Source organism: Cygnus olor, chromosome 8, assembly GCF_009769625.2.
Source record: "Cygnus olor isolate bCygOlo1 chromosome 8, bCygOlo1.pri.v2, whole genome shotgun sequence".
In the NCBI taxonomy this organism is placed as follows: Eukaryota; Metazoa; Chordata; class Aves; order Anseriformes; family Anatidae; genus Cygnus; species Cygnus olor.
In genome coordinates, this window is record NC_049176.1 from 23,855,808 (window position 1) to 23,873,656 (window position 17,849).

The following is a 17,849-nucleotide window of genomic DNA, read 5'->3' on the forward strand; positions in this document are numbered from 1 at the left end:
CGCGCATGCGCGGTGCGGCGCGGCGGAGTTGCCATGGCGACAAGGGGCGGGCGCCATGTTGGGGGCCGGGCCTAGCGGAGCGCGGCCTGCTGCCCCCACCGGCGGCTACCGGCAGCTCGGGCCGCGCGGGGCACGCCGGGTGCTGCGGGGCGGTGAGGCGGTGAGGCGCCCGGAAGCGCTTTCCCCGCGGCGGGGCCACCTTAGCGCCGGCTCCGCCTCAGCCTCGCACCGCCCGCGACCCGCCCTCGGCCGCCCCCGGTCTCGGCGGCCGCCGCTCTCCGCTCGGTCGCCGCCCCGCCGCCGCTGTCCTGCTGCTGCTCCGCCGCCGCCTCCTCCTCCTCATGAAGCCCGTCGTCGTCTTCGTCCTCGGCGGGCCCGGGGCGGGCAAGGGGACGCAGTGCGCTCGCATCGTGGAGGTGAGGGCGGTGGGCTCTGGGGGAGGGGGGACTACGCTTCCCAGCGTGCCCCGGGACGCGGCCGCGGGGGGCTCCTGCGGGTTCGGCCGCGGGGCATGCTGGGGGTTGTAGGCTGCCCCCCCCCACCCCCGAGGGCGGGCTGGGCTGGCTGCTGAGGCCGGGGCTGTGGTGCTGGGCTCGGCGAGACGTGGCTGGGGGTTGGCCTTGCGTCCCTCTGCCACCTCCGGTAGCTCCCGAGGAACGGCGTTAGGCTGAAGTTTTGTTCAGTACTACACTATGGTAGAGGTCAGAACGTGTCCTGGCTCCCCAGAAGTTAACCTCGTTCTCCTTTTATTTCAAAGAGCCCAGAGCTGGTGGCACGGGATGACAAGGCGTTCGGCTCTGCTCTGCACGCTTCCGTTTTTCCAAATAGGTTTTTACAGTCCTTTGAGGTAGAGCAAATACTGAAGAGGAAAGGGTGACTCTTGCACAGTGCAATATTCTCCTCCTAAAAAACAAACAATCAGACTGTAATTGCGTAGCGTTCAGGTGGGTAATTACAGAAGTAGTTAGTGCTTCCGGACGCGTGCCTGTTGGCTGCGAGGCATTTTTGTTCCCTCAGCACTTGTATTTTATTTTTTTTCATGGAAAGCCGTGAAGGATCAATGTCTATCTGTGCCCCAACGAAAACAAAACGAGTGAGAACTGTAGTCATGCCCATGTTTCTGAATCTGTTGACTGGGGAGGGAAAAAGGACAAAGCACCCAACCACAAGTCCTGGCACAGGCACATTTAATGCGTCTTCAGTTCTGGCGATGCCCTGGCAGTGCTGTTGCAGTTTCTTCACGCTGCTGTCACATCCCAGTCCTTGGTGCATATAACTCGGTTAGGCAAATTTGGTGCAGACTGAAAAATGCCGTTATGACTTTAGTTCTGAAGGATTTTAACCTCAAATTATAGGCTCTTCAAACTGGCTTATTCCTTAAATTAAGTGGTGGGATGAAAGGTTCGTAGCGCTCGTAAAGCCGTTTTGGTAAGGTCAAATTCAGTCCCTGGTACGCAGCAAACAAATGAGCTTAAACTGTAGGGAAATTTTGTAGGCTGTCATTAATGGCTGTCGCCAAACCATTAGCGTAGCTTCAGGGCTGAAGAACCTCCTGTGGCTTCTGCCCTGTGTTCAGAAGTATAAATGCCTTCGGCTTGATAGGCTGACGTAATTGGATAAAGACCACTTCAGGAGGAAGGATTCAAATGAATCACTGCTACTCTAACTGTAGTTGCAGCTAAAATGGAAAATTAATTTTGCTTGTACATTTGCAGCACATTTAATTGTGCTGTATTTATTTTCTTTCTAAGCCTAGAAAGAGAAGTCCAGAAGCTAATAAATGGGAACTCGCTTTAATTCTGCTAATCCTGCTTGCTGCGTGGAAAGAAGTTACTGACGGCCTTGCAGCGGGCTGACTGCAGGAAGCACGAGGGGCTGCTGACAGCGGTGTCTGGCTCTCCCGCTCCCTTGAGCAACTTTGCGGGAGTCGCTGGCTAAGCCTTGAGGGAGGGAAGGGCTGAGGTGGCTCCGGTGAGGGCTGGGCTCGGGGGAGCCTGCTGGAAAACTTCAGAAAGAGAGAGCGTGAACAGGGAAGTATGGATGAAACGCAATCGAGGTACTGTTGAGCACCAGATTTTTTTTTTTAAGTTCACACCCTTGGCCTGGCCCTCACAGCCCCCCAGAGAGCCCTAACGCAGGCAGTTGAATGGCCTTTATGCACTCAGTGCTGCCTTTAGGCTGAAAGTGTATTTTTGTTTGGATTTTAAACCCCGTTGGCAGCTTGCCGCAGAGAAAAGGGGCCGCAGCTAAGTAATAATAAACCTCATTCATCCTTGTTGTATAAATGGACTGATTAATATTAGTTTACACTAGGAACGGATCCGATCCCGTATCTTGCTCTAAACCTGAAGTTTGTGCTCAACAAAAAGTCAGTATGAGCTATAAATACTTCTCAGTTGCTACATGTGCTGGAGATCTGGGACGGAGCACGTCACGTGGAGAAGCCTCGCTTTGCTGAGGCGCGACCCTGTATGATTTTAGCTTCGAATAACTTTATTCAAAACCACAAGCAACTGTAGGTGGTTTGTGGAGCTGGCGTTATGCGCTACCTGCGAACGATTTCTCAAAAAAGTGTCGTAATTGTTTTGCTGACTGTTTTACCTTCCCAGAGAAGGGAGATAGCCATCAGTCATTACAGGTAAAATGCGTATTTCCAAAGTGCCCGCCTGAATCATGACTGCTCACGTTGCAGTCCCTCGTTCTGGGCCAGGCGTGTATTCCTATCAAGTTTGGACTAAAACGGGGAAGTCATCTGAGGGAAGAATTTGTAATAACAAGTGAAAATGGGTATTGACACAGCGTACAAAAGGGAACAGCAGGTAGGTGATTAGGTTTCTTTATCTTTGCAGATAAGGTTTGAAGAGACAGCTGAACGAGGCTGGTTCCCTCCGATACGGAGGGAAGAGTTGCGTGTCTATTCCCTAGGCTCGCAGAGTTGTCACCGACATGTAAATTCGGTAGAAATGCTGCTCTGGACCAATTCCTCCTATGTAGGAGGGGTGAAGCAGAATTCCCTCTTAAGTTCCTGCTCTCTCCCCGCCGTGCAGATTAACTCCTGCAGCCTTCCACGGCTGGGCGAGGTAGCGTTCGGCGTCGCCCGGGCCGTCGCAGAGCTCTCTGTGCGGGGCAGGATGTTGGGGCAGGTAGCTGGATGATGGCATCTGGGTGCGCGTTCTTGAGATATAACCTTCACGCTTTCCACAGTGTTTATCTTTTGTGATTGTGAGGTTATTACGTGGGTATAGGACAAAATGAACGCTTTATTACTGACTTTTGTACTTTGCTACTGAAATAGTTATGGTACAGTCAAGGGAAAATACCGCAATCCTCAAATCTGCACAGAATATGATTTCATCAACTTAAACTTTAAATCTTTACAACCTTTGCCTGAAACATAAAGATCTTTTGGGGGGGGGGGGGGGAAGAATAACTAAATAATCTTGCTTTATTTCAAGCAAGACGGCAGCCGTTTTTGTTGTTGTTCCTTTGTTTTTTTGGCAAGGTGACTCCGCAGGGATTTGGAGTATGCAAGACACCCCTGCCTGCGTACGCAAAATGTAACTAATTTCCACCGCAGCCCTAAGCTGGATATTTGTGTTTAAAATTCAGCCCACAAGGTGGGATGCTGAGCCTCTTCTTTCTGTAAGATCATAAATTAGTATCCAAGAGGGAGAAGGTGCTGAGTTGTTTTGGGATATATGATAGGGATTCTCCAGGGAGAAGAAAACTGCAAAGAAGAACTCAATGTATCATAAACGCTCCTCTGGAAGCAGCAGACTTAGTTTTTGCTGTCATGTGTTAATCGTCCTCTGGAAGTCTGCTGAGAGACAGCATTAACTTTCTTGGGATAAAAGCGTTTTCAAAGTTGTTTGCTTTAAACTCAGTTTCTGAAATCTCTTCCAAGAGCGCCAAGTCCTGGTAGTCCAGTTAGCTCTGAGTTCTCATAATTGTTTGCTGGAATGTCAGTTCGTATTTCTGAACTGTGGCGCTGTTGTGAAACATGGTGAGAGATCACTTAATCCCCCCCTCAAAAAAATAAAATATTATTCCCTATATGCTTCCATTTTACAGAACCCAGGCTCGCTCGCTGGGCACTGAATTTAGGACTTTCCCAGACATCCTGGGTGTCTTTTGTTAAGCTCTGCGTTCCTGAAGCACTGGGGTGTTCTGTTTGCCCCCCGCTCCCCGGGAGGCGCTATCAGTGGGATCTCCTTTGTCTGTTTTGTTTTGTTAGTGTGGGTTTTGTGCTTTTTGTTTTGTTTTGCCTTGTGTTTTGTTTTGTTTTCCCCAGAAGCAAGAACATATCTCTAACTAGGGACTTTTTTTTTTTTTTTACTGGAATATGCAGACAGAAGGGCTGCTACTGCATTATGATTTATACCTCAAAGTTCTGCTTCTATGTGCAGATTGCCAACGGGGCAGACAAAACTTTTTTAGGTTTAAACAAAACAAACAAGCACAAAACCCCACACCATGAAGGCCGCGTGCTTCACGCGGTTCTATTTTTATTCCTTTACTAGTCCTTGAAGAGTATATCTGAGAAAATGAGCAACCTTACGAAGCAACCGAAAGTTGCTAGAAGATCTGACAGGCCAGAAGTAGGGCAATAAAAGCTTGTATTTTATTTGTTCAGCCCTTTGACTTTCATTTGCAGATTAACAACGATAAGCCAAGATAGGATTCAAGGCCGAAGCAGTAATTTGTGTTGCTCTTGCTTTTTTCTCGGCTTCTGCGTGCTCAAGGAACTCTCAGACTGCGTAGCGGAGAGGTGCGTTGCTGGACCGCACGGGGCTGAATCGGAGGCAAACCTCGTGCCCCAGCAGCAGCTGATGCACGCTGCCGGCCTTTCCTCCTGCGCCGAGGGAACGGCCAGGCTGAACTCCGCCGTATTCAGGCGTGGCGCGGATATGAGTCCTCTGCCCTCGTTTGCAGTTCGTGCGGATCTACTTCCAGCAAACACAATACGTAAGGCTTGTGCTGTCTGCAGGCGGAAGTTGCAGATCCTGGCTGGCAGACGGACGACCAAGTGGCGGTGGTACAGGGAAGAAAAGGGCGTTCTGGAGAGGCGGCAGGCTTGGGGTTTAGTTCGGAGATGTGGCACGTCCAGATTGCGCGTCCCAGTTTGCCCTGCTGAGTGGGGCCTGATTGCCCAGGCCTTTGTATGACGAACGAGCAAGCTGTCTGTGCTCTGCTCTCTTACAGAGCACTGGTGAGAGCTGTTCTAACTAACACCTCTCCGGTGGGTTGCTGGAAACTTGAACTTGCCTTTCCACTTCACTCTGCTTTTTGAAAGCAAAGGAGGAAGATATCTACACTGAAAACAGATTTTCTGTTAAGAGACTGGGATTGTGGTTCTCCAAATGTGAAAACAGTTTCGAAAACAATGAGAGCAACTTGTATGGTAGCTGTTTGCTGATTTCTTTTTTCCTTCTAGAAAAGCGTGCCTGTCAGCTAGCGTAGTGGAAAACTATCTGTGAAATATGTTTTAGAATAGTTAATTGTGTATCTTCTTTTTTGTACTCCACGGTCTAGAAATCTATTTGGATCTTAGGTGCATGGCATCCAGGTATTTTACTTATTTTTTTGTTTGTTTAACCTGTTTGATGTTTTAAGTTGACCTTTCAGCCACCAGCTAATGTTATGGATCTATTCTAAAAGAATGTATTCATTCTTTTGGGAGAATTGGAGGGACTGCTTTTTCATTGTTCGGAAGTCAGTCCTGTTTCTGATTTCAGAGAAGTGGTTGCAACAGGTTCCATCCTGGGGATCGCATCGCGATGGGCTCGGCGCTGCTGGAAAGTCGTGCTGGCACAAGGCAAACCTGCAAGGCGTGAGAGCGTTTAGCCTGGCGGTGCGGTAACATTACAGTCTCTTTTGCGAGCTCTTGGGGAAGTTAAGGTTTTGTCTGCTTCAGGACGCTTGCTGAGGGTTTGTCTCGCCGAAGATGAAGGAAAACTTTGTGTCCTGGGCACATGGCTTAATTAAAACTGGCAAGAGCAGCATGAGCACCACGTCCCCGAAGCCTGCTGTGTATAGACTCGCAGTCAGGCCTTTCTCTGCTCCTGTTTGCGCTGTTTAAACTGACATGTTGTCTTTGGCTCTTGCGCTCGGTGCAGTTAACAAATAGATGTTTTGCCACTGAAGGAGAAGTTTGTTTTCCTTATTGCCCGGTTAATCCGTTCTGAAGGTTACTCCAGAATACAATTTACTATTATCTAAAACAACTCTATTTATACAACAGCACTTTAAAACACTTCTATCTTTTGCTTTCCCGTTCAGCCGTTAAAAAATAATTTAGTTTGCTGCTGCAAAGGACGGAGAATTCCAAAAATTGTCTGACTCAAGTTTCTTTTCATGCATGAAAAGGGACATGCCAAGGAAAATTAAATGGTTTGGTAATCCTCTAAAACAGAAGGGATTATATTTTTCGTCCTGTTTTCTTCTTCGTAGAAACTTAATGTGAAAAACATCATCGTTCTTTAACTTTACCAAGAACTGCATGTTAATTTGGGGTTCAGCAGAGTAAGGTTTCCTGCTTAAGAGAAAAGATTTTCTCGGGTTTACGGCTTCTGTAGTCCCTAGTTAATATGTAGATTTGCAGTTAAATAGGCATGTCCAAATGCAATGCACATGAAAGCAGGAGTACAGAGAGCTTACAGAAGATATTTGTGGAGGTTTTTCTTCACAGTTACTTAAAGCGAAATCTTGTTTCCTTTTCTTTCCAGATGTGTAGAGTTTTGGAGATTTAGGTAATTATATCCCTTCTTAAATTATGACTATGCAGAACTAACTTTCCACGCTTTTGTGGGTGAAATTGGAAAGCAACTGAAATGTTTTTAAAGCCACTTAGTGGGTTGTGTAATATTTCTGTTGTACTTAGTCCAGTAGCCAAGTTTTAAAATCCCAAGTTCACAGCCTGAAAAAGCATTTAGTCACATTATTATGCTGCTCAGGCACCATTTTTGAAATTTGCTTCAGATGTTGCTGCAGCCGAGCTGATAACCCTGAAGTAATTTGCTGCTGCTTTTGTTTTGTAGCAAAAACTTCAGGACAAGCATGTATAGGTGTACTCTGTCTTGGGTGTATAGGTAGCTTAGGTAATCGCCAAGGAGGTGTCTTTATTGCCTGTTTAGCTTAAGTATTCATTAAGGAGATGTCTTTACATCTGTTTTTAAGGACTATATTTGTTCAAGGAGTACACTTGGTTAGTTTTCTTGTGATGTTAAATGAGCTGAGCAAATGATTGTTTTGTGATCTGAATTTTCCCTTATAACAACATCTTTCTCTTTGGTAAGATCTCCCGTGGACTGATGAATCTGCTCACAGCCCGCATCTGAGCCTCCCCCAAGGACAGCCCTCTTGAGTTTTGGTCACCTCCTTCCAGGGGAAGGATGAACACGGGGCAGGTGTGCAGGGCTGGGTTTGGAGCAGCGTGTGGGTAGGACTGTTTGCTTGCAGCAGTGGTTTCTGTTGGTTCAAGGGATCTGTGCACCTGCACTGTTGGTTATAAGTGGTCCAACCAAGGCAGAGGAAGTTGCTGTCAGAACTGCAGCTAGAAAATAAGGACACTGCTGTGCTTAAAGCATGCCTCCAGCTGCAAAGCAGCAGGAATTGGTTCATGTGTTTGTTTTTTGTTTTACCTGTTGTGTGAACCTAGCAATAGAAGACACTGTCTTAACATTTTGAAGAGGCTGTCAGTCAGTAGGTCAAATCTGGCTTTACTGAGTGGAGAAGTGAGGTACTGGAATTGTGTAGGGTGGGGTGTAGCTTCTATCAAGTCTCATGCTTGTTAAATGTCTCATGCACAGTGTAATGTTTCAAGAAGTGCCTCAGGCACTTTGAGACTTTCTCATTTCCAAACGGGACGTTACCTTTGAAAACAGGATGCGAATATCTGACCAAGGCCCTCTTGACCAGTTAGCCCAAGAATCTCTCTTGCTGTGCTTTCAGTGCATCCTGAAGATGGAATAGATCTGCCACTAGCAAGCTGCTATTTCTGATATTTTTCTGTTGTAATACAAGGATAAATGTGGCTGATACTGTTGACTGATGTAACTTTGCATGTGTACTAATTCAAGGGAATCTGCCTGTTTTTTGCATGTTTCAGAAATATGGCTACACGCACCTTTCTGCCGGCGACCTCCTTCGAGACGAACGAAAAAGGCCGGGCTCACAGTATGGAGAACTCATTGAGAACTACATCAAGGAGGGGGAAATCGTACCGGTTGAAATAACTATCAGCTTGTTGAAGAGGGTAAGGAAAGGGCTACTTCCTTTCTAGCTCGCTCTTGCAGACGAAGTGACAAAGCAGTGGCAGTATTCTTAAAGAGTTGCCCATTTTCCAGTGTAGTATGAGCAGTATGGAATAGCAGACACGCAGGTGCACATTGCGTGCTGTGCTTCTCTCGGCAATTACTCGTGCTGCTGGCTGGCTGGAAGGCAGTAGGTGATGGCCTCTGGTACCTAGGGATCTGTGAGAGTTTAAATTTTCTTTTTGGGTTCTTCTAGGGAAATGAATGAAGGTCTGTATTTCTCACTTCCCTGAGCACGCTTTAGGACTTACTGGTCAGATCAGTCATATGAGAGCGTAGGGTGAAGGCATTAAAGGTATTAAGTTTCTGTAAGTTTTACCAAAATAGACAGCCAGGTGAAGGAAAGGAGAAGAGCACCTGCTAGTGTTCCTGTGTAAGGAAAAGCTCCAGTGTTCATCCTTATTAGATGTCCAGGAAAATAATCAGAGTATCTCCTTCATGACAGAAAAAGCTTCTGTTGCTCATGCAACTAAATTTCTCTGGAGTTTTTTCCATTTTTCCATCAGACTTAATTCTAGACCAGGGACAGTTTGGCATCTTACACTGGTATGTGCTGTTACACAATATTGCAGAATATAACAAACAAGCCCAGCTTTAAAAGTTTGAGATCTTGAGCTTTATGAAATGGTGTATTCAGTTTGAAAGGAGGCTCTATTGTTGTATCAGCAAAATAAATAGAACACATTGAAGGTGGAACAAAAAAATACTCTGTAAATCTACAATAATTCTAAGAGAAATACTTATTAATTTGCCATATGAACACTTCGGGGATGGTTGAGCAAGTTGATAAATAATTGCACGTGCAGGGGATGTTGAATTGAATTCTCTTCTGGCAGGCTATGGATCAAACAATGGCTGCTAATTCCCAGAAGAACAAGTTCTTGATTGATGGGTTTCCCAGAAATGAAGATAATCTTCAAGGCTGGAATAAGACTATGGATGGAAAGGCGGATGTTTCTTTTGTTCTGTTTTTTGATTGCGACAACGAGGTAATGAAGTGTGTTAGCCTAACTTCTTCTCTTGCTCTATTGTGAGGTTCGCTGAAGAAGAACGATAAAACTCAGTTGGGTAGTGAATCTTTCAATACTAAGGGACTAGTGTTGGAGTAGAAGGAAAACTTGATTTGTGAGTTTCAAGCATTTTTGGCAACTTGTTTCTGCAGATGAAGAACTGCAGGCTTTTGCAATAGCAAGTGAATAATTACGCTTGGTATAATTGTGTGCAAATAAATTTTATTGAAGAAGCGCTTCAAAGAATTGCATTCTTGAGAGTTTATAAAAGCTTTAAATATATTAAACAATCATTTGATTCATGTTCAGAAAACGTTGCGCTGTTTACTCTTAAAGATTTCAGACTACTTGTTTGGTAGCAATGTTTGCTTTAATTCTAAAGTGCTGACAGCATAAGTCTTACTTTTCATAGTTGTGAGCTGTGCTGTAGGATACCTCATAATCAAAATTTTATTCAGCAAGTCATTAGATTATAAGGGCATTTTGACAATGATACATTATATTAATTTAACAAATGCCATGATATGCTGTCTTTTTAATATGACAGTGCCCTCGAGGGATAAAAACTGATAGTAAAATAACATATTAATCTGGCTTCCCACCTTTTCCCCAATTTTCTGAGAAATGTTATTAATTTTTTTCTTAGTTGCAAAGTTTTTTAGTCTCAACAAGTGTGGGTCTATTTTTCTGCTTAATAAAGAAAATAAAAGGTTAAGTGAAAGCTTTCACTGGGGGTGTGTTAATTTTGAGGTTCTAATTTTTACTATAGATGTACTTTGTAGGGGAAAAAAATCACTTAACTGTTGTCCTCTTGCATGCGTAAGGTAAATATACTCATGAGGTGTACACGTGTCAGCATTGCTTACTTAACTTTAGGCTTCAAAACTTACAGTTCAACGGGCAGCTTTTAAGTATAGTTTTATAATTTTTACTTAGACTTTGCTTTTTAAAAAAACTTATTATGGGAATACCAAATAAGAATAGTGTAACTTTGAATAAATTAATGTGTCATCTTACATAAATTCTTGAGAGAATACACAGTTTTCAGTACAAGCATATATCCATAGTCTAGTTTGACACTCTGCATCTCAGATCAGAACACATCCTTGAAAATCAGATCACTTTCTTCTTTAAATGTCTCAAGTTGGAGGCTTAGTCACACCACAGAACTTGATGTTGCTTTTGCTTCTACTGACCCTAATTCCATTTTAAGAACTCCCATCTTAATAAACTGGTGAAGCGTAAAGCTGTCATCCTTTTTCTATGGAATAATCTTGACTCCTTATGTGAAGTCTGGCTTACATAATCAGATCTGGACGGTGTTTTGTGTCTGGACTATCTAGATTTGTTACTAATTCATGATTTTTTCTTTTTGCTCCTGCTTTTCAGGTAAGCACGTTGCGTTCACAGTTATGATCATCCTTTTGATGTCTTTTGTAGATATGTATTGGTCGCTGTCTTGAAAGAGGCAAGAGCAGTGGTAGAAGTGATGATAATCGGGAGAGTCTGGAAAAAAGGTACTATATTCAAACTTTTCAGTTTTCTTCTGTTTTAATTTTATGATGTAAATAAATACATTCTTTGCTTTCTCCTAGAATTCATACATATCTGCAGTCTACTAAGCCTATAATAGACTTATATGAGAGAATGGGAAAAGTCAGAAAAGTGGATGCCTCTAAATCTGTTGATGAAGTAAGTATATAAGCCTGAAAACATGGGGATGGCAGTAGCAGGCTACATATTTATGGCATTCTTCTTGGATGTATGTATGGTTAGTAAAGCTAATTAGGCAGCAATGTTTATTACTGAAAGAGGTTGTGGAACTTTCATTTTGACTCGTAAAGAACTGATTGAGATGGGAATAACTAAGAAATCAATTTGTTCTGCTTGAACATGAGCTGGACTAAAATGATTTTCATTGTTTCTGTGTTCAGCAGTTTCTTGTCTTTAGCACTTTCATGAGATTTTGCTTTTCTGAACTATTTATTATTGTTCTTATGTCCCACTTTCCTGGAGTTGATGCCATTTTTTCTATTGAAGAATCACTGAAAATTCTAAGAAAAACATCTTTAACTAGTATCAATTATTGTGTGCTGGATTGACTTGAAGTGACTGTTTACCTAACACTTCATAAACGTAATAATGTTTTAATCTCTCTCTTTTTAGGTTTTTGAGAAAGTTGTACAAATTTTTGACAAAGAAGGCTAATTCCCAGCTTGAAAGTTCATTTAAACTTGTGCTTGAATCTTGCTTGAATAGCTGCTACTGCAGTCCACTCTTTGTAATTGTTTTAAAAGGTTTTTTATTGTTTTTCACATATTGAATGATGATTGAAGAAGCAGTTAATTACAAATGGATCTTTTTTTTAATAGGAAGTAATTTCTTGTGGCTATAGTATACCAGTTTCAGGATTCTCCATCAGTATAAGTTCAGTTGCTCATGTGGCAAAATCATAGTTAAAACATCTCTGAAGAGACTATTCTGTCACAGTTCTGTGTCTGTCGTGGGCGGCCCTTCTTATTCCTTATTGTCATGCACCTATTTTTGTTCAGGATCAACTAAACAGCAGTATTTAGCAATGAGGGACCTGTGTGCCCTTGTTTATTTCGGATGCTTGGACCAATTTGAGGAGACATTTTTTCAGAGTATGATTTTTGTCACAGAGTTCCCCGTTGCCCCCAAACGTGTATTCTGTAAGTAAAACTACAGTTATTATGAGAATCTGTTTTAGCAGTTCTCACAAAACTATTTAATATGCTGTTCAGCAATAGACATACAGAATAGTTTATGGAAAGTGGTGTTGTCTTATGATTCTGGGTGTAAACTGTCTTGTAAGTTCTTAACTGTCTGGATGACACGGCCCTGGGCTTTGCCTTGTCTTCGTTTCCAAAAAGTTGAGAATATCATTTCAAAGTCGGATCAGTTTTCCATTCTCATTTATTTTGAATGATAGTTTAGTTCTTAATTATGGCATGACCTTCACAAGGTGCAAACCTCTTAAATAGTGTACATTAAGCATAATCTTCTAATAGTTCTGTCTTTTGTAACAAGTGGAAGGGATTTCCTGTATTATAATTACTGAAATACTGTGTTACTGAATGCTTTAAGGTTTATTACTTGGGGAAATATTTTTATGGTTAAACTTATGAATTTGTTTCCCTAAAATTATGTAATTTTAATAGTTGTTGTTTTGAAAAGATTGTAAATGATTGCACTTTTGTTCTTACATGGTCAGCTGAAGGGAAAATATCTGCAGAAAAAGTCCCATTCTCTTAAACAGATTGGGTCCTGCTTTATCACATTCTCTTGCATTAGTATAGTCAGCAGCAATAATAGTTGGGAGAAGCAGATAACTAGCTGAAAAAACGGTATTTTAAGTGTTTGTACAGATGTGGTGTAATTCTACCTTTTGTTTAAAGTAACCTCCCCCCATAAGACTAGCATGCGTAGGGGCCCAGCCATGCATTCCTTGCACACCCTAAGCTTTCACTGAAGAAGCCCCAAGAAGGCTTGAGGATGGGTGATTTAACTAATTTTAGTGATAGGATTCTTCTTGCTACGTTAACTGACATTGTCATTGGTTTGTGATGTGCTGCAAATTACAGGGAATTGCAGTTTGAAAATCTGGGGATTCAGCTTTTCTTTACTGATGACTTTCTATATTTAAAGAAAGCTTTAAATGAAGCCTAGCTTCTAATTAGAATCCGTTTTGTTGGTCCTCATCCTGTGATCTGATGTGTGCAGGCAGGTTTGTATTTGCATGAATGCTCATTTTACTGAGGTTCTTGCTACTGTTGGACTGGGAAGAGGTGGATACAGAAATAAAGGGTAAGCTACAGGATCTCTTCCAGTATGGTGGCAGTTCAAACAAAGGACTGAGCACAAATACCTGTTTACTATTGCAGAATATATGGACCACGATTACTTTTGTTAGTATGGGAGGCTAATGCTTTTGCTTTATGAATTTTCCTTTAAAATAAGTAAGTAAATCATGGAACGTAATTCTTATTGTATAAGTATGCTGACATAGGATAGGACCCAGTGAAACTACACTTTTGATGTGAAGGCTAAAATCAGGACTTTTTTCAAGACTTCAAGCAGGATTCTTTAACCTCCTTAGAGATTTAGTTATCTTTCGTTTCTAAGTTACTGGCTCTTAAAAGTTCTGCTGAGGACAGAATATCTGTTTTCTCTCATCATATACTTTTCTATGTATTTAAGTGCTAAAACAAACGAAAAACCCTTTAGAGCAAGTTGTTTTTTGTTCTTTTTTTTAAAGACAAATAATGTTTTGGCAGTACTGAATTTGGAGTGGATTGTAATGTGTCTGTACAAAGACTAGATATTTTTGTCCTTTTATTTATTGAAGATGCCATTAAATGTTACGAAATCTTTCAAGTTGGATTTAAAATTGAAATGAAGATTAAAGGTAATATGCCAATGTGTTGTGCCCACTTAGCAGCAAAACTGTACACAGAATTTGAGAAGATCGAATAAACTTTGTTCTGTGGCTTAATAGGAGTGCTTGGCTTAATTTCACTGTACATATTTATGAAAAGCATCCCTTATAACAATGCTAAAATGTGTACACTTCATACAGCTTGCATGGACAAACACACAGATACATCTATAAAGGTTCAGCTTTCAGCATCAAAACTGAAGTCCTGAAGACACGAGAACTCTGGAGGCATTTGCCTAATCTTTCTTGATTTCTTGACCTTTTCTTGATTATGTAGGTGTGTCAAGTTACTCTATTCTTACAGTTCTGCAGTAGTAATTCGTTTGGAACATCTGTGAAAGAAATGGGACTTGGGAAGTGGACCAGGAAACATGATCCTATTGTGTAGCTACTGTTAGAGATGAATTTCTTGATTTCCCATGCTTCCTTGCTCAATCACTGACTTCTTGGATGCTTTTCTGCTCCTCTGCTTCACAAGTCTATGTGCTTTGCTAGAGATTGTGTTCTTAAAGGAGCTTTTCTTCTATTTAGGGTACTTTAGTCTAGATGCATCAGTTGAGAACTTGCTTTTGGACATTGGTCACGATTGCCCTTCAGGACAGACAAAACTGAAAACTGATTTGGATATTGGTGGAAGCAGGATTGGCGCAGCATACTGTTTTTTTTTTTTTTTTTAGAAGACAAACACAAAAAAATGGAGAGGTTGCCAGGCTTATTTAAGTCTTCATATTTCACAGAGAAGTTTGTCACAAATGAGTTGTTTATTCACATGTAGGTTTCCAGTAAATAACATGTTGAACTTGAAACCTTACTCTGGAAAGATCTGCACAGCTGGCCTGAAGGGAAAGGGAAAAGCAGGGAATTTTCCAGCGGTGTAGGTATCTTTCTGCCGGTAAAACTGTGTAACCAAACGTTATTTTAAAAACTGCTGCTGAAAGCTTACTCTGAGGATGTGGAGTCTCCTAGGGGACAGACCGACAAGGGTAAGACTCTGGTAGCTTGTCCCAAAGCAAGCTTTCCTCTCCCATAGGTAGGAGAGTTGAACTGAAAATCCCTACCAGAAAGGTGCTGATTTGTCAGGGGAGTGGGGCAGAAGAGACTGGTGTAGAGAAGACTGCAAGCATGGAGTAGAGGATTGCCGCAGTATAAGATGTTCCCCACTGACAACATTTGTCCTTAATAAAAAGAGCTGGTTTGTGAGGGAATTCCAAGATCTTATGCAAAACAGCAGGGAAAGCCGTGTGCTGCTGCCCAGGCTGAATTGAGGAAAATGAGAGAGTTAAAATGGGAAAAAAAAATAAATAAATAAAAAAAATCAGTTCAGGCTGGAGCTGCCAACTGTCGTTATCTGTTGGCAGTTTTGAAGCTGCCAGCAGTTAGGGAAGTTACAGCTTAGTGGGTTACTTTCCTGCTTAGTTTGAAGTTCAGTACCAGTTCGGTCCCTGTTGTGATGAAGCAGATGTCTTTGAAAGCTGCGGTCTGGGGCTGCTCGGTTGGCCTGCTGCTCAGGTGGGGCTGACGCCCCGAAGAAGAGCAGAGCAGATTACTCCTTCGAGGTGCAGCGCTTAGAGGCTGTGTGCTTGCAGTAGTCCGAAGATCCCCGGAGTAACGGCTGGCTAATAGTGAAAACTGCAAGACGATGCAAAGATGATTCAGCTAATCGGGTAACAAAGGAGACAGCAACAAAAATATTAAGACTTTGGATTTCATAGAGCAGCAGCTCTCGCCCTCTTTTGATCTGCAGACCTTTACAAATCTTCCAGCGGAGATATGGGAGCATAGATGAATTTAGTCCTGCTGCTCTCAGCTATTTTTCATGGATTGCTTAGTTTAAGATGGTGGTTTTCAGCCTGTGGTCTGTAGAGTATTTGTTGGTAACAATAGATGTCTTTATTGAGTCTGTTAATCTGCTCAGCTGAAGTATTCTCTATCCTCTTTGCTTTCTGCCTTTTAATGTCTTTTCCTTACCTTTCTGAATTGCAGATACTCTTTGGGATGGCGAAAGGGTGCTCTTACCAATCTCTGTTCCTTGCAAAAGAAGCAAAATCTTTAAGTACCGTCAGCCTACTGCTGTTTCTGCCAGTGAGCTTGGTACATAATCTGTTACAAAACTGATAATAAAGCATGTCGTGCTATTTTTTAACTATAGAAAATCTTTGTAGTACCTGTGTTCTTTTCTCCCGTGAGATCAGATGTGCCCATCTTGCTTCAGCACAGTGCTTAGCAGCAGTTGCATGAAAAAAGCCTCAATCAGTAGACAGTGAACAGCAGTGACCTGTCATGCTTCGATGGGAGCAAGTGAGATGATTGAGGAGGGGAGTAAAGACACTTAAGGAAGCTCAGTCAATTCTGCTTCACTAATCAGACTTTGGCTTTAGATACCTATCTGTTCTGCGCGGCAGCGATGCTTGGATTTACTCTCGCTCATCTTTTCACAGTTATGCTGGATACAAGTTCATACAAATGCACTCACTGCCTAGAAGTTGGCTGTCTCCGCTTGTTCTCTGCCACCTTGAATTTCAGGAGTTACAGGGGCAGGAATTTGCCCTTGGAGTAAAGGTGTAGAAGCTAAAATGGGTAGAATGAAGATAAACTGAGCCATTCTCGTGAAGAGCTAGATGCACAGTTCGTTTCGCTGCGAGCAGCGGTGCCAGGCTATTTTGTCATCCTGGTTTATAACTGTATTCAGACAGCAAAAGAGAAATTTTCTCTTCCCCCTCAAATATTTGGCAGAAAGCTTGCTTTTGTCTAAAATGCTCCTTAAGTACTGTGCAAAACATTCAATACTAAACCAAATAACGTTTTGAGTTGTGCTTTTTCTTTCTAATTTACAAATAGGAGGGTTTGGTTTAGTTTCATGTAATAGCCTGCTGCAGCGAGACAACTCTTGGAAAATGCAAGGCGCCATCCCAAAAGATATTATCTGTTTTATTCTGGAGGGCTTTTTAGCACAATGCAGTTCCTTTATGGTAAGAAACAGCAAAGACTGCGGGATTGCTGGGCAACTCTCAGGGTAAGTATGATGATACACGATGGTATATGGAAATGGTATCTTATGAAGCAGATCTGCTTGCACAAAGCTAAACTTCTGTGCTCAGCACACATTTTCATTTAGTGCTGCGAGACGTGAAAAGGTGTTTTGGGATAACTTCTCAGTTGGATCAGGTTTTAGGAATGAAGCTCAATCTATCATGGGGGTCTTCAGGGACTACCAGAAACCATCAGCGTACTTGGAGGATCTATCTAACGTGTGGTGGCCTCTTCGTGAGCTGTCTCTTCAGGTTGCTGCTTGGGGCATTGCCACTGTTGTCTTCGAAGCGAGATCCAGCTGAAATCCCCCGCTGTGATTCCTAAATATTCCAGTGATATGTTCTAACCCAAATACCTCTTGTCATCTGAATACCTCCTGTGGTTGTTTGCTATGATGGAAATCATCAGTGTCTTTTTTTTTCAGGGGAGGACTGGCACAGAACAAAGTTCAGCTGCTGGCCCCACCTCGTACTCCACACACACACATTTCCTTTGGGAGGGAGATGTTCTCTGGGTGTTGTAGTGGGTTGTCTACTTCCATTTTTCTTTCCAGGCCGTTCATCCTAGATGGATAAATTTTCCCAGCAGCAAAGTACCTCCCTACCCCAAGAGGGGAGATGGTTGCTGGACCGTTAGAGGAGCCCTTGGGCACAGGAGACAACGATGTCATGAAACAGCCTGGATGCATTTCTCAAATGAAAGTGTAATCAGCAGCCACATTTTTGCTGGCTAATCAGAATGTCCATGGAAAATAGACACAGGGATAATTTTACCGTATTCTTTTTCATTTAAAATTTTCTGCGGAAAGAAAGTGCATTCGACCGCTTCCTTGTGACACAGAGCTCGGCATTTGAAATGCTGTTCCTGAAGCAAGCACTGCATTTGGCTCACCATGTGCGACTTCTTGTGAAGCTTCCCTGGGCTCTTGGATGCTGTTCCTGCCAGCAAGAGCAGATTGCTTCCAGCAATAAACATCCCACAAAATTATGTATGTTCTTTAAGAGAAGTACCAAGATTTTCTGCTAATTGCAAAAATAC

At 42.7% G+C, this 17,849-nt stretch overlaps 1 protein-coding gene across 1 annotated transcript; it reads left to right on the top strand.

Annotated features, from left to right (window-relative positions):
• Positions 1-32: 32 nt before the first annotated feature.
• Positions 33-13,834, top strand: CMPK1 (cytidine/uridine monophosphate kinase 1). The gene is made up of 6 exons (XM_040565256.1): positions 33-416; positions 8,108-8,254; positions 9,149-9,301; positions 10,763-10,839; positions 10,918-11,014; positions 11,489-13,834. The coding sequence occupies exons 1-6, from the start codon at positions 342-344 to the stop codon at positions 11,528-11,530; spliced, it is 591 nt and encodes a 196-aa protein (XP_040421190.1). The 5' UTR covers positions 33-341; the 3' UTR covers positions 11,531-13,834.
• Positions 13,835-17,849: the final 4,015 nt, after the last annotated feature.

Coding starts and splice junctions, on each gene's coding strand:
- CMPK1 (XM_040565256.1), top strand. CDS start 342: ATGAAGCCCGTCGTCGTCTTCGTCCTCGGCGGGCCCGGGGCGGGCAAG. Junction 9,302..10,762: donor TTTTTGATTGCGACAACGAG/GTAATGAAGTGT, acceptor TGTCTTTTGTAG/ATATGTATTGGTCGCTGTCT. Junction 11,015..11,488: donor CCTCTAAATCTGTTGATGAA/GTAAGTATATAA, acceptor CTCTCTTTTTAG/GTTTTTGAGAAAGTTGTACA.